Here is a 17673-nt window from a genome sequence, read left to right on the forward strand (position 1 = left end):
GCATGCTCTTGGTCGCAAGACCTTTGTACTTGCTGTGCTCTCTGCCCCAAATGCTCACCCCACTGAGCTGCCCAGGCCTCCTCGTTCACAAATGCTTCTGAGAGCCCTTCCCTCGCTCAGTGTCAATTGCCAACCCCAGCCCCTGTTCCCCAGCCCCTTTCCCTGCTTTATTTTTCTCCTTAGCCCTTATCACTGTCTCTCCCACTGTATATTTTATTTTTTTATTATTATTTTAAAAAATATTTATTTATTTATTTGGTTGTACCAAGTGCTAGCTGCGGCAGGCAGGCTCCTTAGTTGTGGCTTTTAGGCTCCTTAGTTGAGGCATGGATGTGGGATCTAGTTCCCTGACCAGGGATCGAACCCAAGCCCCCTGCATTGGGAGTGTGGCGTCTTAACCATTGCGCCGCCAGGGAAGTGCCTCCCACTGTATATTTTAATTATGTCTGTCTGTCTTTCCCACTAGAATGTAAGTTCCACGAGGTGCACATTTTGCTGTTTTATTCGTTGCTATACCCCCAGTCTCCGGGATAGTTTTGGCACATGGTGGGTGCTCATCAATATTCATTGGTTGAATGAAGGACATTTACAACTGAAGGAGCATGCCCCTCTTCTTCTGACTCCCCACCCCCCACCCCCAGCCTGCTCAGAGGCCAGCGCAGAGCAGGCATTCAGGTGCTGTTGTGGGCAGGAGGGGCTTGTGACAAAAGCATCTCCCCAGCTCCACTCCTTTTCAGAAGGTTGAGGACGGTGGTCCTCAGACCTGTCGGAGGCTGAGTGTGCAAATAGGCAGCGAGCTCCCTGCATTTCCATCCCAGGTACAGCCTTCCGGAAATTAGGAGGGCATATTCTTTCCCGCCCCTTTGGGTGGGGAAAGAAGCCTTCCTGTGAAGGAGATTCGAATCAGAACTCCTAGGGTGTTCCTGTTGGGTTTGGTCCTAGCGGTGACGGCGTTTGTTTTCCCCGGAGTCGGGTTCCTCCGGTTGCACAAAGCCTGGGAATAGTGAGGGCATTAGGACCATGAGCGAGGCGCACGCCTGCGGCGTCTGGCAGAGCTTCTCGGGCCGGCTGCGCGGGGAGCAATGTGTGAAAGGAAATTAGCCTGCTGCCGACTTCACATCTGTTGAGCTGACCCGACTTGCAGGGTCCAAAAGAGGACGGCTGTCAGCTTTGCCAGACTGAGGACCCACCGGCTACCCCCAGACATCTCATAGCAGCCTGACAATTCGTGCAAGGGGGGGGAAGCGAAACACGTGGGACTAGGACCCCTGAGCAGAAAGGAAACATTATTTTTCCCAAAGAGGAAAAGGGCATCAAAAGGTGGGGGTGGAGGGAGGCGCAAACAGTTCAGTCTGAAGTCCCTGTGAACGGGCTTTTGGAAGGCAATTAAAGACGTCCGCTCAGAGGGGACCTGGGCTGGGACTTGGGTCCGTGGCTTTCTTATTGTAAGTGGAAGCCGGTCTTACACACGCTGCTGGCAAATGTCAGCGGGGGAAAAAAGGAGCAGGTTAAGTGACCGGCAGAAAAACCTTCCAGGTGGACCCAGGACGCCAGGTTCTGCTGCCAGCTTGGAGGAACCCGGAGCAGGAGGAAACAGTGAATTTGAACATGACCTGTTGCGTTTGGCAAGTTCCAGCCACATGCTGGTAAGGAAGCGATGCAGGCGTGGACCTTGCAGGCTGCAATTCCTGCTGCTGGGATGTGTGTTGCTGATGCTGGCCGTGCTGCACCCTCCCCTGCCTGCCCTGCCCCAGGCTGTCCCAGCTCAGGTCGCCAAGCACGACCCCGAAGCCGGGTACCGCCTGGACTTTGGGGAATCCCAGGAGTGGGTGCTGGAGTCCAAGGACGAGGACCAAGAGTACGGCCCTCTGGAGGGTCTGCCGCCCTTCATCTCGCTGCGGGAGGATCAGCTCCTGGTGGCTGTGGCCTCTCCCAGGGCGAGAGGGAACCAGAGCCAGGGCAAGAGAGGTGGCAGCTACCAGCTCATCAAGCGGCTGAGCAGGAGGCCGGACGAGGACGCCCCCGAGAGGGACTGGGCGGCCGAGGAGGAGGACGCGGGGGCATCTGAAGAAGAGGCGCTGACCTCGCTCAGCCTGGAGGAGGCGCTCAGTGCCCGCATCCCCCTGCAGAGGGCGCTGCCGGAGGTACGGCATCCACTGTAAGTAGGCCCTTGCTTCTCCTTTCCCCGTTCCTGGAGGGCAACCAGCATACTCAGGGATGCAGACTTTCTGCATTCTGCTTCCACTGCCTCAGGGCAGCGCTTCTCCACGTGTGGTCCCTGGACCAGCGGTGGCATCCCCTGAGGACGTGTTAGAGATGCAGAGGCAGAAACCCTGGGTGGGGTCCAGCGATCTGTCTTTAACCAGCCCTCCAGGGGAGAACCACCGTCCTAGAGACAGAAAAGGAGGAACCCTTCCCTGTCCCTTCTCTTCCCGTCCTGGGTTCTAGTCCTTCTGTCTCTGTGGATTGTCAAACAGCTTTATCTCTATAACCCAGAGGGGCCTAGGGTGGATGTTCTCCAAGACGCTTCCAGTTCCAGCACATTTTAATAGTATGATTGTTGGGTTTACTTTTATTTTGGATGAAGGTAACAATTGCAGCTAACCTTTATGTGGCTCTTGCCATGTGCCTGACTTTAATCAAAGAGCTTTTCATGTATTGACTCAAAAATCCTTACAACTTATAAGGATGGGTGCTAGCACTACGATCATGCCTATTTTATGCGTATGAAAATGACGCACAGAGAAGCCAAGTGACTTACCCACAGTCACACAGCTAGTAGGTGCCAAAGCAGGGATTTGCTCCAAATTGCCTGAGCCCCCCACTCTACGCCCCCTTCCTTAGTCGGTGAAACTAAGGGGACAGGTCCAGGACCCAGGATCTAGAACACTGCACTCATGCAGCCTGACCTGGCAGGGTGCCCCCGCCCCCAGGAGGCAAGCTGGGAAGTAGGATGACATACAGGCTGTGCCCAGGGAAACGGTGGGCTCGTCCTGGACCCCCTGCCCTCCCCACCATTACCATGGCGGGTGCAGAGGAGGGGTCTGGTTACCAGCATCCAGGAGCAGGGCAGCTGGGTAGTTGGGTGACTAGGTCCCTTCCCTATAAGCACTGCTCTTTCCAGAGCTCAGAGTTTCCCGGGAAGCAAACCCATCCTCCAGCCCTCTGGGCGGGAGGATTGGAGTGAAGCAGCAGTTGAGAGCCGGACCACTTACTTCTCAGATCCCTGATGGGGCTCCTCTGAGCCTGGCCACTCAGCCACTCGCCCTCAGGGGCGTGCAGATGCAGTCGCCTGGAGGGTGAAGCCTCCTTAGACTGTGTACCTCAGAGTCTCACCCATGTCACCAAAGCCCCAGCTCTGATGCTCCGACTCCAGGTCTTGGCTGCAACAGCTCTTTTCAGGCAACTCCCAGACCCATCCAGGCCCCGCCCCCTCATCACAGGTTTGTGCTCTCTGCAGCCTTAATTCGTAACACTCATGACAACCGAAGCTAAATGGTCATTGATGTATCCGTTTATTCGGTGCCTGCTTCCCTTGCCATGCAGTGAACCTGTAGTCCCAGCACACAGTAAAGAAACAATTGCTGAATGAATCAATATATCGTTTTCCAATTCTTTTGATACATCTTTTCATTGGCCTGGAGCAAGGACGTTTTACCAACCAGACACACGGCCTCGATCAAGAGTCTCTGGCTCCCAAAGCTGTGAGTGTGTGTGTCTCTGTGTGTCCGCATCGTGCAAGTGTGGCTGCATTGTGTTGTGCGTGTGTCAAATGGATGCTGTGCATGTGTGTTGTGTGTAGTGTGTTAGTGGTGCCCGTGTGCCTGGTGCCTGTGTATGCTGTGATGTGATGTGCACGGGTGCAAGCTGTGTGGTGTCTTGTCATGTGTGCATGTGTGTTGTTGCTGTGTCAATGTTCATGCGTGTATGCATCGTGATTGCGTGACACGTGCACGCATCATGTATGTGGTGCACATGGCATTGTGCCTGTGTGTGTTGTTATGTGGTGCTTGGGCTGTATGTTTTTGTGGTACGTGTGTCATGACTGTGTGCACGTGTGTGATATGTATGGTGTGCTTGTGTGTGTTGTGTGTTTTCCCATGCGTTGTGTAAGTGGTGTGAAGGGCACGGGTGTATTGTGTGTGTGTGGTTCATGTGTGTATGCTGTGCACGTGGCGTGATGGGCACCCCTACTGTGCTTGTGTGCCTGTGTGTGTGCTGTGATGTACGGCTTGTTCGGCGTGTTTGTGTGGTCTGCGTACATGCGTATTTGTTGTGAGTGTGCTGCACATGTGCATTGCGTGGTGTGTGCTCCTTGTGTTATAAATGTGTTGTGCAAGCGGCGCGTGTGTACTTTTGCAAGTGTGTTGTCTGTGTTGTGCTTGTGGTGTGAAGTGCATGGGTGAGTGTTGTGCATGTGTGGGTACACTGTGTCATGCGTGTGATGTGCACGTGTGTATGTGCATGTGTGCACCACTTCTGTGTGTGCTTCTTCCAGCCAGAGTGACCAACTAGTTTCAGTTTGCCTGGACTTTCCCATCGCAGTAACCCCTCCGTCCCAGGCTAACCAGGCCGGTAGGTCTCCCCGCCCACAGCTTGGTTCTGTCCGGCAGGATGTGGCGCCCTCTTCTGGCCGAAGCCTGTCCCTGCAGCCTGTGCGCCCGGCCTGAGATCCCAGACTCCCCTCCCCCAGAAGCGCACAGGCACTGGCGCCGCCCCTTCCTGGCAGGCTCCAGGATGCACAAGGGCTTCTCTGCAAAGTAAGGCCACAACCCTCCCTCCAGGGTGCCAGGACTCTCCTTCTCCCATCACTCTATTTATTAAATTTTTTTTTTTATTGGAGCATAATTGCTTTACAATGTTGTGTTAGTTTCTGCTGTACAGAAATCCGCTATATGTATACATACATCCCCTCCCTCTTGGACCTCCCTCCCCCCCACCCCACCCATCTAGGTCATCACAGAGCACAGAGCTGAGCTTCCTGTGCTTTATAGCATGTTCCTGCTAGCTGTCTATTTTATGCATGGTAGTGTATATATTTCAATCCTTATCTCCCAATTCATCCCACCCTCCCCTTCCCCACCCCCACCCCCGCCCTCCGTGTCCACATGTCCGTCCTCCACTTCTCCGTCTCTATTCCTGTCCTGCAAATAGGTTCATCTGTACCATTTTTCTAGATTTAAAACTGGGCCCAAATACAACCCATAAAAGAACAGCCATTTCTCAAGCACCTACCCTTTGTGTCTGAGGACACTCTTTATGCCCAGCAGATTGCATAGAGCCTGTTTCTCAAATTTCAACATGTATGCAAATCGCCCCAGGCATCTTGTGAAAATGCAGAGTATGTTGGTAGTTGGCCAGGGGTGCAGCCCCAGATGCGACATTTCTATCAGGTCCCCCAGCACTGATGGTCCAGAGACCACAGTTTTGAGCAGCAAGGGACTACATCATTGGTTCCCAAACGTATGTGCATGTTAGATTCCTGCAGATTGTTTGTTTAAAATGTAGATTTTTCAGGGTTTCCCTGGTGGCGCAGTGGTTGAGAGCCCGCCTGCCGATGCAGAGAACACGGGTTTGTGCCCCGGTCCGGGAAGGTCCCACATGCCGCGGAGCAGCTAGGCCTGTGAGCCATGGCCGCTGAGCCTGCGCGTCCGGAGACTGTGCTCCGCAGTGGGAGAGGCCACAGCAGTGAGAGGCCCGCGTACCGCAAAAAAAACAAAAAAAAATGTAGATTTTTCAGACTCCATCGCTAGAGACTATCGGTGGCTCTGAGTTGGAACCCAGCGATCTGAATTTTTACAAGCTGATACTAGACAGGATGGTGAGTGGAGAGGTAGTAGGGTTCTGGAAGTTTCCATGGAGGAGGTAGTTCTGGGATTGGAGAATAGAGAAGAGAGGCAGAAAGGAACACAGCCCCCTTCATGGCCCAGGGTTTTACACTTAAACGCAAATGTCAGGTCAGCCGTAGCTGGCTGCACGCTACCTGCCTGTGCCAACTTATAACTTGTGTTTACCATTTGGCCCACGTTTCCCTGGTTTATATGCCCGCAACTGTGACTAAATCATACGCCCGTAGAACAGTGGACCTGGGGTTGAATTCTGGACACCAACCCTTACTGTGTGACCTTGTGTAATCATTCAACCTCTCTGAGCCTCGGTTTCTCCAACTGTAAAATGGCGATGATAATAACACCCTTGCGTAGGGTTGTGGATCAAATGAGATGAAGTGTGTGCTGATTCCCCCCCCGCCAACCCCCCCCCCCCAGTGTTCAAGGCCAAACAGAAGATGCCCTTATTGTATTCTCTAGCATAGGCCCTAGGAGTGAGTTGTAAAGACGGAGGAAGATTGGAGCGGGCAGCTGTGGGCCTCACACCACTGTCCTTTCTCTGACCCATGGGTTATTTTCTGCCCCTCCAGCTGCTAAGTCATCACAAATTTGGCAGCACATCGGAATCACCTGGGAAGTCATAAGAAGGACTCCTGGGCAGGTCCCACTTTCAGGGATTCTTATTTAGTTGGTCTGGGGTGAGGCCTGGGTGTCCCCTGGTAGTTCCAACATGCAGCCAGGGCTGAGAACCAGGGCTGCGAGGCACCAGGCACTCCCCTGCCTGGGAGAGGGAGTGGGGGGAGGTAGGAAGGAGCATCTCCTCCTCTGCTCACCCCGCCCCCCTCCTGCCCCAGAGGCCCCTTTGGCAGGAGCTTTGTTGTCAAGGAGGAGGGGTGCTGCAGGCCACAGGGTCAGGTCAGTTCCTGGTGGGCAGCGAGACACCCCAGGATGACTTTGGCACCTGGGCTGCAAAAGAGAGGAGAGGCAGCTGACAGGGCATCACCAGTAAATCTGGGGGAGTGGGCATGCCCCTTGGGGAGGGGTTAGTAGCCTGGGGCAGAGACTGGGGGCTGGAGCCCAGCGCATCCCCCACCCCGGCAACAAGAGAGGGAAAACAACCCAGTGTGTGTGGGACTTGGCCAGCCAGGTGTCGAAGGGAACCCACAAGCACCAAGCCCCCGAGGCCAGCGTAGCCACGGCCGGGAGCGGCACCTCCCTGGACCTCCACCCTGGATCCGGCCCCCACAGTGGGGTTGTGGTGTAGACAGAGCTGAGTGTGACTCTTTGAGATCGAATGCACTTATGGTGCCCAGTGCAGTGGGGTCTTGTCTTGTGCTTCGGGCCAGCCTCGGGGGTTAGATCAGAAGTGATCCACCTGCATCTAATCTTTTTTTAATTACTGGGGAAAGCTGGTGTTATTTACTGCAGTGCCACTCAAAGTGTGGGCCTCAGACCCGCAGCATCAGAAATGCAGAGTCTCAGGCCCACTCAGACCTACTGCTTGAGAAACTCTGTTTTTAACAAGATCCGCAGGTGGTTTATGCTCGTGTTAAAGTTTGAGTAAGCTGATGAGGGTTCACAGCCCTGCCTGCATGTGAGCGTTTTGTGAATCATCATGGCCAGGCTCCCCACCCGCAGACCAACCGAGCAAAATACAACTGACCGGGACTCGCTCTCTAAGTGATTCTTGTGTGCAGCTAGGCGGGGAGCTACTGATCTAGGTCCTCTTAGGTGAAAAGGAACAGAGACACTCATGTGACTGCAGGTGGCAGGGTTGCTTCGAGTCTTCCCAGGGAAGTAAGGAGCAGGGACTGCCCAGGGAAGACTGCAGGCAGTGCAGGAAGGGGACTCACGGGTCACAGTGCTTCTGGGATTGTGCCTTCCTGACGTCCTCTGGCAGCTGGAGGCCCGGCACTCACTCCTGTTGCAACTTCCCTGCTGATGTCTTGTCCTCTACTCAAGCTGTCGTCTAGCACCCACCTGTATCAGCATCACCCGGGAGCTTGCTCACGAGAGATGCAGACTCTCAGGCCCCACCCCAGACCTCCTGGACCCCAAATCTGCATTTGTGGAGATGCCGGGTGATGTGGGTACCTGTTAATATCTGAGAAGCGCTGGGCTACCTCTTGGCTTCTGCTGCCTCATCGTTGGCTTACTGCCCATTCTGTGACCTGCTACCAGCTGCTGACCCTCGCCGTGTGTCTGAATATCACCTTGAGACCAAGGATCGGTCTGGGGCAGCTGGCCATTCTTGGGGCAGCTGTCCCTGTTAGGCGGAGCTCTTGCACCAGGAGCCTTCAGTGTTCAGACCAGAGACTCCTAGTCGGTACCCATCTTTAGTCCAGGACTAGGGAGCCAGGATCAGAGCAAAGCCAAGGGTGCCTGGAGCCCCTCAGAAGGAGGCTGGGAGAATTCAGAGGACTCCCACAAAGGGAAGGGGATTGCACGCACCCTGTGTGACTTGTCTCCACTGTGGCGAGTGACAGCCTCAGCCTCACCTACAGGCTCCAGCCCTTCCACATTTCTCGCTCATCTGTAAGCTCCTTTGTCCATCCTTCTAAGGCACTGTCTGCAGGCTGTATCTCCAGCCGCTCTATCCCCAGGTCTGGCCTGGAAATTGGTGTCCCCAAGATGAGCTCTACCAATTAGAGACACAATGGGCTGAACCTCGGGGTTTTCCCAGAATGCAAGAAATTGGTATTATTGTCCTGTGTCTATAGACAGCCAGCCTATACACCCCTTGAAAGCAAGAACAGTGTCCACCTTCATTCATTGAATAATTATTTGTTTAGCGACTATTGGAAGTGAGAAGGTGAGCAAGCCCCAGCCCCACCCCCAAAGAGCTCAGGGTACACTGAGGGATGCAGCTGTTACATCACTGGGCTCAGGGCTGAGACAGGGAAGCCCATCTCAGTGGGGGGGCCTCTGCTGATTTGGTAGGAGCAGGGGGTCAGTCACTCCAAACCAGCTTTAGAAAACCCGGCAGAAACCTTTGTACTCTGGCCAGGCAAGGGAAGGGCAGGAGAGGGTTTGTGTCACAGCCAGGCCATCTGGTGCACTGCCGTGACTCATTCTCTTCAGAATCAGCCTCCAAATTCATGTTCTGAGTTCACGGGGGACCCTGGAACTGCATGAAGTGAGGGCGTGCATCTTTGTGTAAACACAGACGCAGGCTCTCCTGATCTTGGAGTGTGAAGACATAAAGTTTGCACTCATTGAGCGGCTCTCCTGGGCCTGAATGATCCCTTTTAATCCAGGCAGCAGCCGTGGGCTGGAGAAAGGTCTCAGGCTCCCTGTGCTGGCTAATTAAGGGATATAAATAAATAACAGAGCCAAGATTCAAAGCCACATTGATTTGAGTCCAAAGCCCTGGGTCTTTCCTTCCCCACCTGCTGCCACTCAGAAGATGGACAAATGAGGTCAGGGTGGGCTTTTGGATACTTGTGTGATGTGTACAAACTGGGACAGTAAAATATTCACCAGGTATATGGTTGAAGGACAAAGAAAATGCCTCCATTATTTAATAATGAAAACAAGGATTTCTTCTTGGATCGCTTCATGAGTACCTGGTGACATTTGGACACTGCTTCGCAATGCACAAGAGCTGTTTCTCTGCCCTGCCTCATTCACGCCCCCCAGCAAAGCCGTGGCACAGACAGAGCAGGAAAAACATCCCCACTTGACAGAAAGAACCCAGGTCGCCAGGGGAGGGAAGCGACTTGCCCAGGGCCCCTGTGTGGACCACTTACCTTTTGCTCTCTTCTTTGTTTACCTACGCACTTTATTCCCTCAAAGGATTTGAAGATACATTATGAAATACAAAATTGCTATTAATATCATGTTTAGTCAAGATAAAGGGAAGCACACTTTAGAAAATCTTTCCTTCCTTTCCTGGTACAGGCCAAGCCCCTTCCCACCTCCAGGCCTTAGCAGAGGCTGTGACCTCTGCCAAGAACACCTCTCCCCTCTCAGTTGTTGAATAATTCTTCGGTTTTCTGTTTAATAGGATATAAACTCCATGATATCAGAGACTATCTGAGTTTGGGTTCCCCCAAAGCAGACCCTGAGGATAAAGAGTTGTTTTGCAGGTGATGCCTGGGAGCCCTGGTAGGGAGCAGCCAATGAAAAGTGGGTTTGCAGGCAGTTACCTCTGCAGGCAGCTAGAGCTCAGCCCTGGGGGGAACCTGGGAGACAGCATCTCGTTGTTACCCACCCCCACCCTTAGGGTCTGGGTTGCTGGATATTAATACACCAACTCATTTTAGTCACTGACTGAGGGCAGCTCCCAGGGGTGGAGGGAGGTTACTCTCCACCTTTTCAGGCAGCTGGTGCTTAAGGAGAGCATCTCTGGCAGTCAGAGAAAACGCTCGGGCAATTGGAAGTCAGGCTGTGCTGTATTATATGATATCCCCGAGGGGATATGGGCAGGGCACCACAGATTCTGCTTCAAGGATTTTATCTACTTAATTCATCTTCCAGTCCTCACACATAGTAGGTTGTCAGTCAATATCAGTTAAATGACTGGATGGAGAGATGGGAGATCAAGATCAAAGAGAAAATTAGAATGAAAATAAGCAACCAATGACTAAATATCCTAATTCCTTACTCTGAGCTTCCTGGCAGCCAAAGTGAAAAAGGAAACTCAATAAGTATCATGATCCTTGTTGCTCAGGAACAGGAAACACGCCAGGTCCTCAGAGGAGGAAAAGCTTTTCCTGGCACTTCTATCTGCCAGGAATTTCCCCCTAAAGTTGCATGGAGGGGATAGAAAGCGCTGGAGGAGACAATTCCCCTCCACAGGTGTTACAGAGACTGTAATGCCAACCAGGTGTCCTGAAATGCCTTCATGTACTGTTCTCTGATCAAAGCTGAGAGCATGGTGTCAAGCAGAACTCCACAGAAGCAAATTTCTAAGGCAGCCAAGACAGTGGGATCAAAGTAAATTGCTTTCTGAGGACTTTACTGAATCAGTGTAGACAGTCCAGAGCTTGTGATGAAACCAATGGATTGCATGTTCTTCAAATAACGCCCCCCCCATCACAGTCAGTGTGATCTGGACATCAGAACCCAAGCCTTATGACTCTGAATCCAGAACATTCTATTAGCACTTCAGTCCAAGATGGGGATATGTATATACTGGTCAAGAGCACAAGGTTTAGAGTCACACTGACCATCAGCAACTTGCTGTGCAACTTTAAGCAAGTCACTTAAGCTCTCTGGACTCTAATTTCCTCATCTTTAAGATGGGACAGTGTATCCATTATCTAGTGCTGCATACACACGACCTCAAAATTTAGTGGCTTAAAAATTGGACGTCATAAAATTTTTAATTTTGTGCTTGAAGAAAGTGAAGACACAATCCCAGAAATGGTAGAAAATATTTGCAAATCATATATCTGATTAGGGATTTATATCAGAATATATAAAGAACCCTTACAATAACAATAAAAAGATATCCAACTTAAAAATAGGCAAAGGATTAGAATAGACATTTCTCCAAAGAATACATAGAAAATAGCCAAAAAGCACATGAAATGATCCTCAAATCATTAGTCAGTAGGGAAATGCAAATCAAAATCACAGTGAGGTACCATTTCACCCACACTGGAATGGCTAAAGAAAAACCCAGACAATAACAAGTGTTGACAGGGATGTGAAGAAGTTGTTGGTGGAACGTAGAATGGTGCAGCTGCTTTGGAAGACAGTTTGGCAGTTCCTCAAAATATTAAACACAGATTTACCACATGACTCGGCAATGCCAGTCCTAGCTCTATACCCAAGAGAACTGAAAACATATGTTCACACAAAAACTTATACATGAATGTTCACAGCAGCATTACTCATAATAGCCAAAACTGGAAATACTCAAATGTCCGTCAACTGATGAATGGATAAATAAAAATACAGTCTATTCAAACAATGGAACATTATTCATCAGTAAAAAGGAATAAAGTACTGATACATGCTTCAACACGATGAACCTTGAAAACATTATATTAAGTGAAAGAAGCCAGACACAAAGGCTGCATGTTATGTGATTCCATTTATATGAAGTTTATAATCTTTAAGTAGTCCTCTAAAATAACTCTACTTCTTATCCTCATTTTACAGATGAAGAAACTGAGGCCTAGAGAGGTATTCAGGCCTTTGGGAGGCTTACAAGAAATAATAATAACTAGCATGTATTGAACTGTTACTTATGAGTAAGGCACTGCTCTAAGTACTTTGTATGAATTAACTCATTTGATCCTTCCAACAAATCCATTTCACAGATGAAAAATACTGAGGTTAAGTAAAATGCATGCTCAAAAAGGACATACTGGAATCAAAAGTATTTCAAAAAATAACAATTGATTACTACAGATGTGACTGGTTCTGCGGATCTGGAAATTGTTGAAAGGAAAGATGGTTATCAGAGAGCTTATGTCGCTTGTCCGAGTCACACAAGGACAGAGCCAGGATTTGAACTCAATGCCAAAGCTTGATGACACATACGGACTCTTCCTAAGATGCCCTGAACTGTCACGGTGTTTGAGCTCTCAGGGTATCGCATGCCACACCCCCCTTCTCCACACTATGCTACCACATGGACCCGTCTGCCCATCCCTACGAGACCCGGTGCTGCCCACAGGCTGATGACCACCGACCGCAGAAGCCCAGGCATGTATCCAGAGCCCTTCCTTCCACGGGGCTCTACACAGCCTGCCCTGCCCACAGGTCCCTGCGCCTCCTCACCCCGCCCCCCAGAAACAAAAGAATCAATCCTGGTTCCTCTAAAGAGCATCTCCCTGGCCCCGAGACACAGGCCTCACCACCCTCTGTTGATAATACTTAGCACCGCGCTCAGACTATGGTGAGAGCACTGGCCTTCCCGCAGGAGCCCACGGCGCTCGGCCCTGAAAGACCACGGTACCGCCACGGCTATTTCCAGTTTGCGGCTCCGGGCAGTTCTGCGGTTGCCTGAAGAGGTGTTCCAGCACCACCTGTTTATGTCTTGGAGGCCGTGTGAGCATCTTTCCACGGGGCAGGTGAAGGGTCCTCTCGGAGCTGGTGCCAGGACATCTGCCTCCGCGGCTCAGGGAGGTACCGCCCTTGGCCTTGGAACAGCTTCCAGAAGCCCATTTGCCTTTCAAAGTCCTCACAGCCTATTGAGCTCATCCCAGCCTTGCCTGTCATCTTTTCACCCACCTCTCTCACCAGGAAGAGAGAACACAGTTCTATCTATGCATAAAACCTAGAAAACCCTAGTGGAGGGAGAGGAGAGGAGTCCTCTGAGATTCTCTTTGAAACCCCTGCTCCCCTGGTTTGTCCTCTTCCCTTCCCCCTCTCCTATGCACAGAAGAGTCAGGAACACAGAATTTCAAGGCTGGAAGAGCCTTCGTGATCCATCCTGCAGTGATAATACATCCTCTGATCATGGCAGCGAATACTTACACAGCGCTCAGTGCCAGCACCGTTCTTAGTGCTTCGTGAAAAAGCCATCTCATCTTCACAGCAGCCCTGCAACACGGGGGCTACTGTCACCCGCCTGCAGAAACCAAGGCCCCAGGAAGCCACGCTACTTGTCCAGGGTCGTTTACACAGTTAGGAAGTAGCGGGGCTCCCGCGTCCACAGCTGAATCACCTCTGCAGGGAATGTCCTGTGAGGCCAAGGAGAGAAAGTCAGTTGCCCGGGGTCCCCATCTCTGTAGCCTGGCAGGAAGCTCCCCCGTCTCCTGACTTGAGGAGAGTTAAATATTGAGTATATTACCCAGAGAAACTCAGGGAGCAGCAGGGGGGAGATTCAAATCAAAATTTTTCTGATTCCAAGTCCAAGCTCTTTTGACTACCATTCTACAAGGACATATGGGTGCACATAGACAAAGACACACAGACACACACACACAGAAGTGTTGTTTCCTGTCCACATATTCTATAGATTGGGGTGGAGAAGGGGCCAGGCCCCGGGGAAGGCTGTGTTCTGCCCTGAGGTGATGAACTTCATTTCCTCTGAATCTGCACCCATGGGCGTCCCATCTGCAGACCTCCTTGCCCCCAGACTCCTCTCCTGTCTGACTTGGAAAACAGCCAGCCTCCGAGCAATCGCCCAAGTAATGTTTTTTGGGTTTTCTGTACTCACTGAATCCACTGAGGCAAGATTTCTTTTCAACAGCCATTGGAGGTCCCCATCTCTAGAACCCCTGGATCCGCCAATACGTACAACCACACAGGAAATGGAGAACACACAAAGGAAAATTGGAACCTGTTTGTTTGTGAGCAGATCTAGAGCAGTTCTGGGGGCAGAGTGGAACTTCTCTAACTCGGATAGACTGCAGGAGGGCCTGGGGTGAGAGGAGGGGCTGCGGGGTGGGAGAGAGGGAGGGTAGAGGGGGTCGAAGACTCAACCGAGAGCGCAGCGTGTGCTGGGGCCTCTCCGTTATCGTCCCAAAACTTCATGGGAACTGGTTCCACTTTGGATGCGTTATTTGACCATCCTGAAATCAAGCTGTAAAGGTTCATGTATAGTATAGTTCATTATTGTATTCATCTTAGGGATGCTTCTAAGGACACTGTCATCTCTTGAGGGACTTCTTTCTAAAGTCCTTAGGAATTTCTTTTAGCAATTAGTGCTAGGTGTAAAAACTAGGGAAATCTAAATGAGGTCTGTATTTGAGTTAATAGTATGGAACACTGTCAGATTCCTGGTTTGGATCATTGTGGATCATTCGGCAAAGCTGGGTGAAGATAACATGGGAACTGTCTGTACTAATTTTGCAACTTCTTTTGAGTCTTAAATGATTTCAAATGAAAAAGTTATAAATTGTAAAAAAAAAAAAACAGTCTAGAAAGAACATTGCTTTCCCCAAAATATCTGGTATGTAACTTTTCTGATGGTAATAATTCTACTGCAGAATAAACCTCCCATTTTACTTTGGCTACCAGGAAGCTCAGAGTCAAATTTTAGATTCTCTCTAGAAATACCAAGGCCCTTTTGACCTATGAATGTATGTTCTTTCTCCAGATGTTGACTTTCTACTTGTCAGCTAAAGAAAAATGCACAACCTAAGAGTTTCCAGTTATGTTTTATTTGGGAACCTTACTGAGGACCATAGCCGGGGAGACAGGCTCTCAAATAGCTCTGAGGAACTGCTCCAAAGAGGTAGGGGAGGATATATAGGAGGTTTTGCTGAAAACAAACAAACAAATAAACAGACAAACCATGGAGCTGAACATCAAAAGATAACTGCTAATCACAAAACACAGGTATCTCAAGTTAATGATTTTAGTGCTTTTCTACATAAGGGAAGATGCAAAAGTCTGGGCTCATTGAAATTATTCCTTAGATAAGTAACTTAAGTATCCTCTTTTTCTGCATCCTGAATCCCCTCAGGGTGCATTGTGGGTGAGGGATGCACTGGCTGTTGGCTTGATGGCTACAACGTTCTTTTCTTTTTACTGGAATGGCAGGCGACATTCTTTGTCCGCACACTCTTACTTCTATTTCCCTACTCTTGACTTTTCAGCCTTATTTTTTCTTTTACCATTATTTTATGGTACTTATTTCTTGAGAGTGACTTTAAATACTTTATGAAAAGAAATAGTGTATAAATACAGAAACAATAAGACAGTTGTCACAGCTACCTTATAAGATGTTCATGCGCTTTTTTTTTGCGGTACGCGGGCCTCTCACTGTTGTGGCCTCTCCCGTTGCGGAGCACAGGCTCCGGACGCGCAGGCTTAGTGGCCATGGCTCACGGGCCCAGCCGCTCCGCGGCATGCGGGATCCCCCCGGACCGGGGCACGAACCCGCATCCCCTGCATCGGCAGGCGGACTCCCAACCACTGCGCCACCAGGGAAGCCCTCATGCGCTTTTTTGTTTAATTATCTAAGATTTCTGTTTTACCATTAAGTTAAAGCACTTACCTAGTATCAATCCCCCACCACATAGGATTTTGCCCAGAGAGTCACGGGCAGGTTTCCAGAGTGTTGAGAGCTCCAGCTTTGGCTGGGACGCACCCGGCAGAGGGATGTCCAGCAGGTGAGCAGCTCGGGCTGACCCTTCAGGTGGCATCTCCCCCGAGCAGGGCCAGCCTCCTCTGATCATCCCTCTGTGTGCAGTCCCACCAGCACAGATGCCTTTAGATGCTGGAAGTTTGAGGTCCTTGGGACAGCCCCAATTCAAATGCAAATACTCCTCTGAGGAGGGACCAGTGGTTTCAGCAGCTGCAGCCTAGAAAGGAGCACTCTGGAAGTGCATTTTAGGAAAGTGCCTTTTGTGGACAATGTGAGCCACACATTGCTCCATGGACCAGATTGTTATTAGAATTCATTCCACTGTGGATTCGCTCAGAGCTCTCAACAGACCCGATGCACAACAAATATAGAGCATCCCATTCCCCTGGAGAGGAAAGTGGGACCTGACAGCCTCTGGGCAGAGGCCACACCACGCACCGCACCGCCCCACAAGTTAAAAGATAAAGAGAGGATTCTAAAGGCAGAAAGAGAAAAACAAAGAGTTCCTTACAAGGGAACCCCCATAAGGCTGTCAGTTGATTTCTCTACAGAAACGTTCAGGCCAGAAGGAATGACAAGATATATTCAGAGTCCTCAAGGGGAAAAATCTGCAACCTAGGATACTCTTCCCAGCGATATTATCATTTAGAATAGAAAGAGAGAGAAAGAATTTCTCAGGCAAGCAAAAGCTAAAAGAATACAGCAATACTAAACCTATCCTAAAGGAAATATTGAAAGGTCTTCTCTAAATAGAAAAGAAGTAAGAATCTATAGGAAAGAGAAAATCACAGTTGGAAAGTAAATCATTTAAATAAGGCAGTACACAGATTTTTTTTTAAATTTTCTGTTAAAGCGATCATAACCACAATGAACAGCAAAAGAATGAAAATGAAGATGTAAAATCATAAAATCATCAAAATCATAAAATATGGAGGAGAGTAAAGAAATATAGATTTTTTTTTTCTAGAATGTGTTTGAGTCTATATGACTACCAGTCTAAAGCAATTAGATATAGGAAGATGAGTTAACATACTTGAAAAACAGGATAACCACAAATCAAAAATATACAATAGAGTCACAAAAACCAAAAAGAAAAGAACATGAGCATAATACAAAGAAAATCATCAAACCAGAAAAGGAAAAAGAAAAACAAAGGGACAAAGAAGAAATTTAAAATCAATGGGAAAACAAGGTTAAAATTGGCAATAAATACATATCTATGAATAATTACCTTAAATGTCAATGGATTAAATGCTCCAAACAAAAGACACAGAGTCGGGCTTCCCTGGTGGCGCAGTGGTTGAGAATCTGCCTGCTAATGCAGGGGACACGGGTTCGAGCCCTGGTCTGGGAGGATCCCACATGCCGCAGAGCAGCTGGGCCTCTGAGCCACAACTACTGAGCCTGCGCATCTGGAGCCTGTGCTCCGCAACAAGAGAGGCCGCGATAGTGAGAGGCCCGCGCACCGCGATGAAGAGTGGCCCCCGCTTGGCACAACTAGAGAAAGCCCTCGCACAGAAACGAAGACCCAACACAGCAAAAATAAATTAAAAAAAAAAAATGACACAGTCTCGAAAAAAAAAAGACACAGAGTGGCAGATTGGATTACAAAAAAAAAAAAAAAAACTACAGTATGCTGCCTACAAGAGACCCACCTTAGGGCAAAGGACACGCATAGATTGAAATGTTGATTAACATGTATTATGTGTCAGATGCTGTACTAGATTATAGAAATACAAAAATAAAGAAAATAGTGTCCCTACTCCTAAACCGATGATCTTTCATGTTCACAGGACACTTACTTTGTACCTCGTCCTGTTTAAACCTCACAGCAGCTCTAAGAGGTTGGTG

The 17673-nt window shown here is 49.7% G+C and overlaps 1 protein-coding gene across 1 annotated transcript in view; it reads left to right on the forward strand.

Moving 5' to 3' along the window:
- The first annotated feature begins 1023 nt into the window (after positions 1–1023).
- GALNT15 (polypeptide N-acetylgalactosaminyltransferase 15) overlaps positions 1024–17673 on the forward strand; it is a 39314-nt gene continuing 22664 nt past the window's right edge. The window contains exon 1 of the mRNA XM_060011513.1: positions 1024–2158. Coding sequence (XP_059867496.1) covers positions 1482–2158 — 677 coding nt within the window. The 5' untranslated portion in view covers positions 1024–1481. The remainder of the gene's footprint in view (positions 2159–17673) is intronic.

Source organism: Delphinus delphis, chromosome 4 (assembly GCF_949987515.2).
Source record: "Delphinus delphis chromosome 4, mDelDel1.2, whole genome shotgun sequence".
NCBI classification, from domain to species: Eukaryota; Metazoa; Chordata; class Mammalia; order Artiodactyla; family Delphinidae; genus Delphinus; species Delphinus delphis.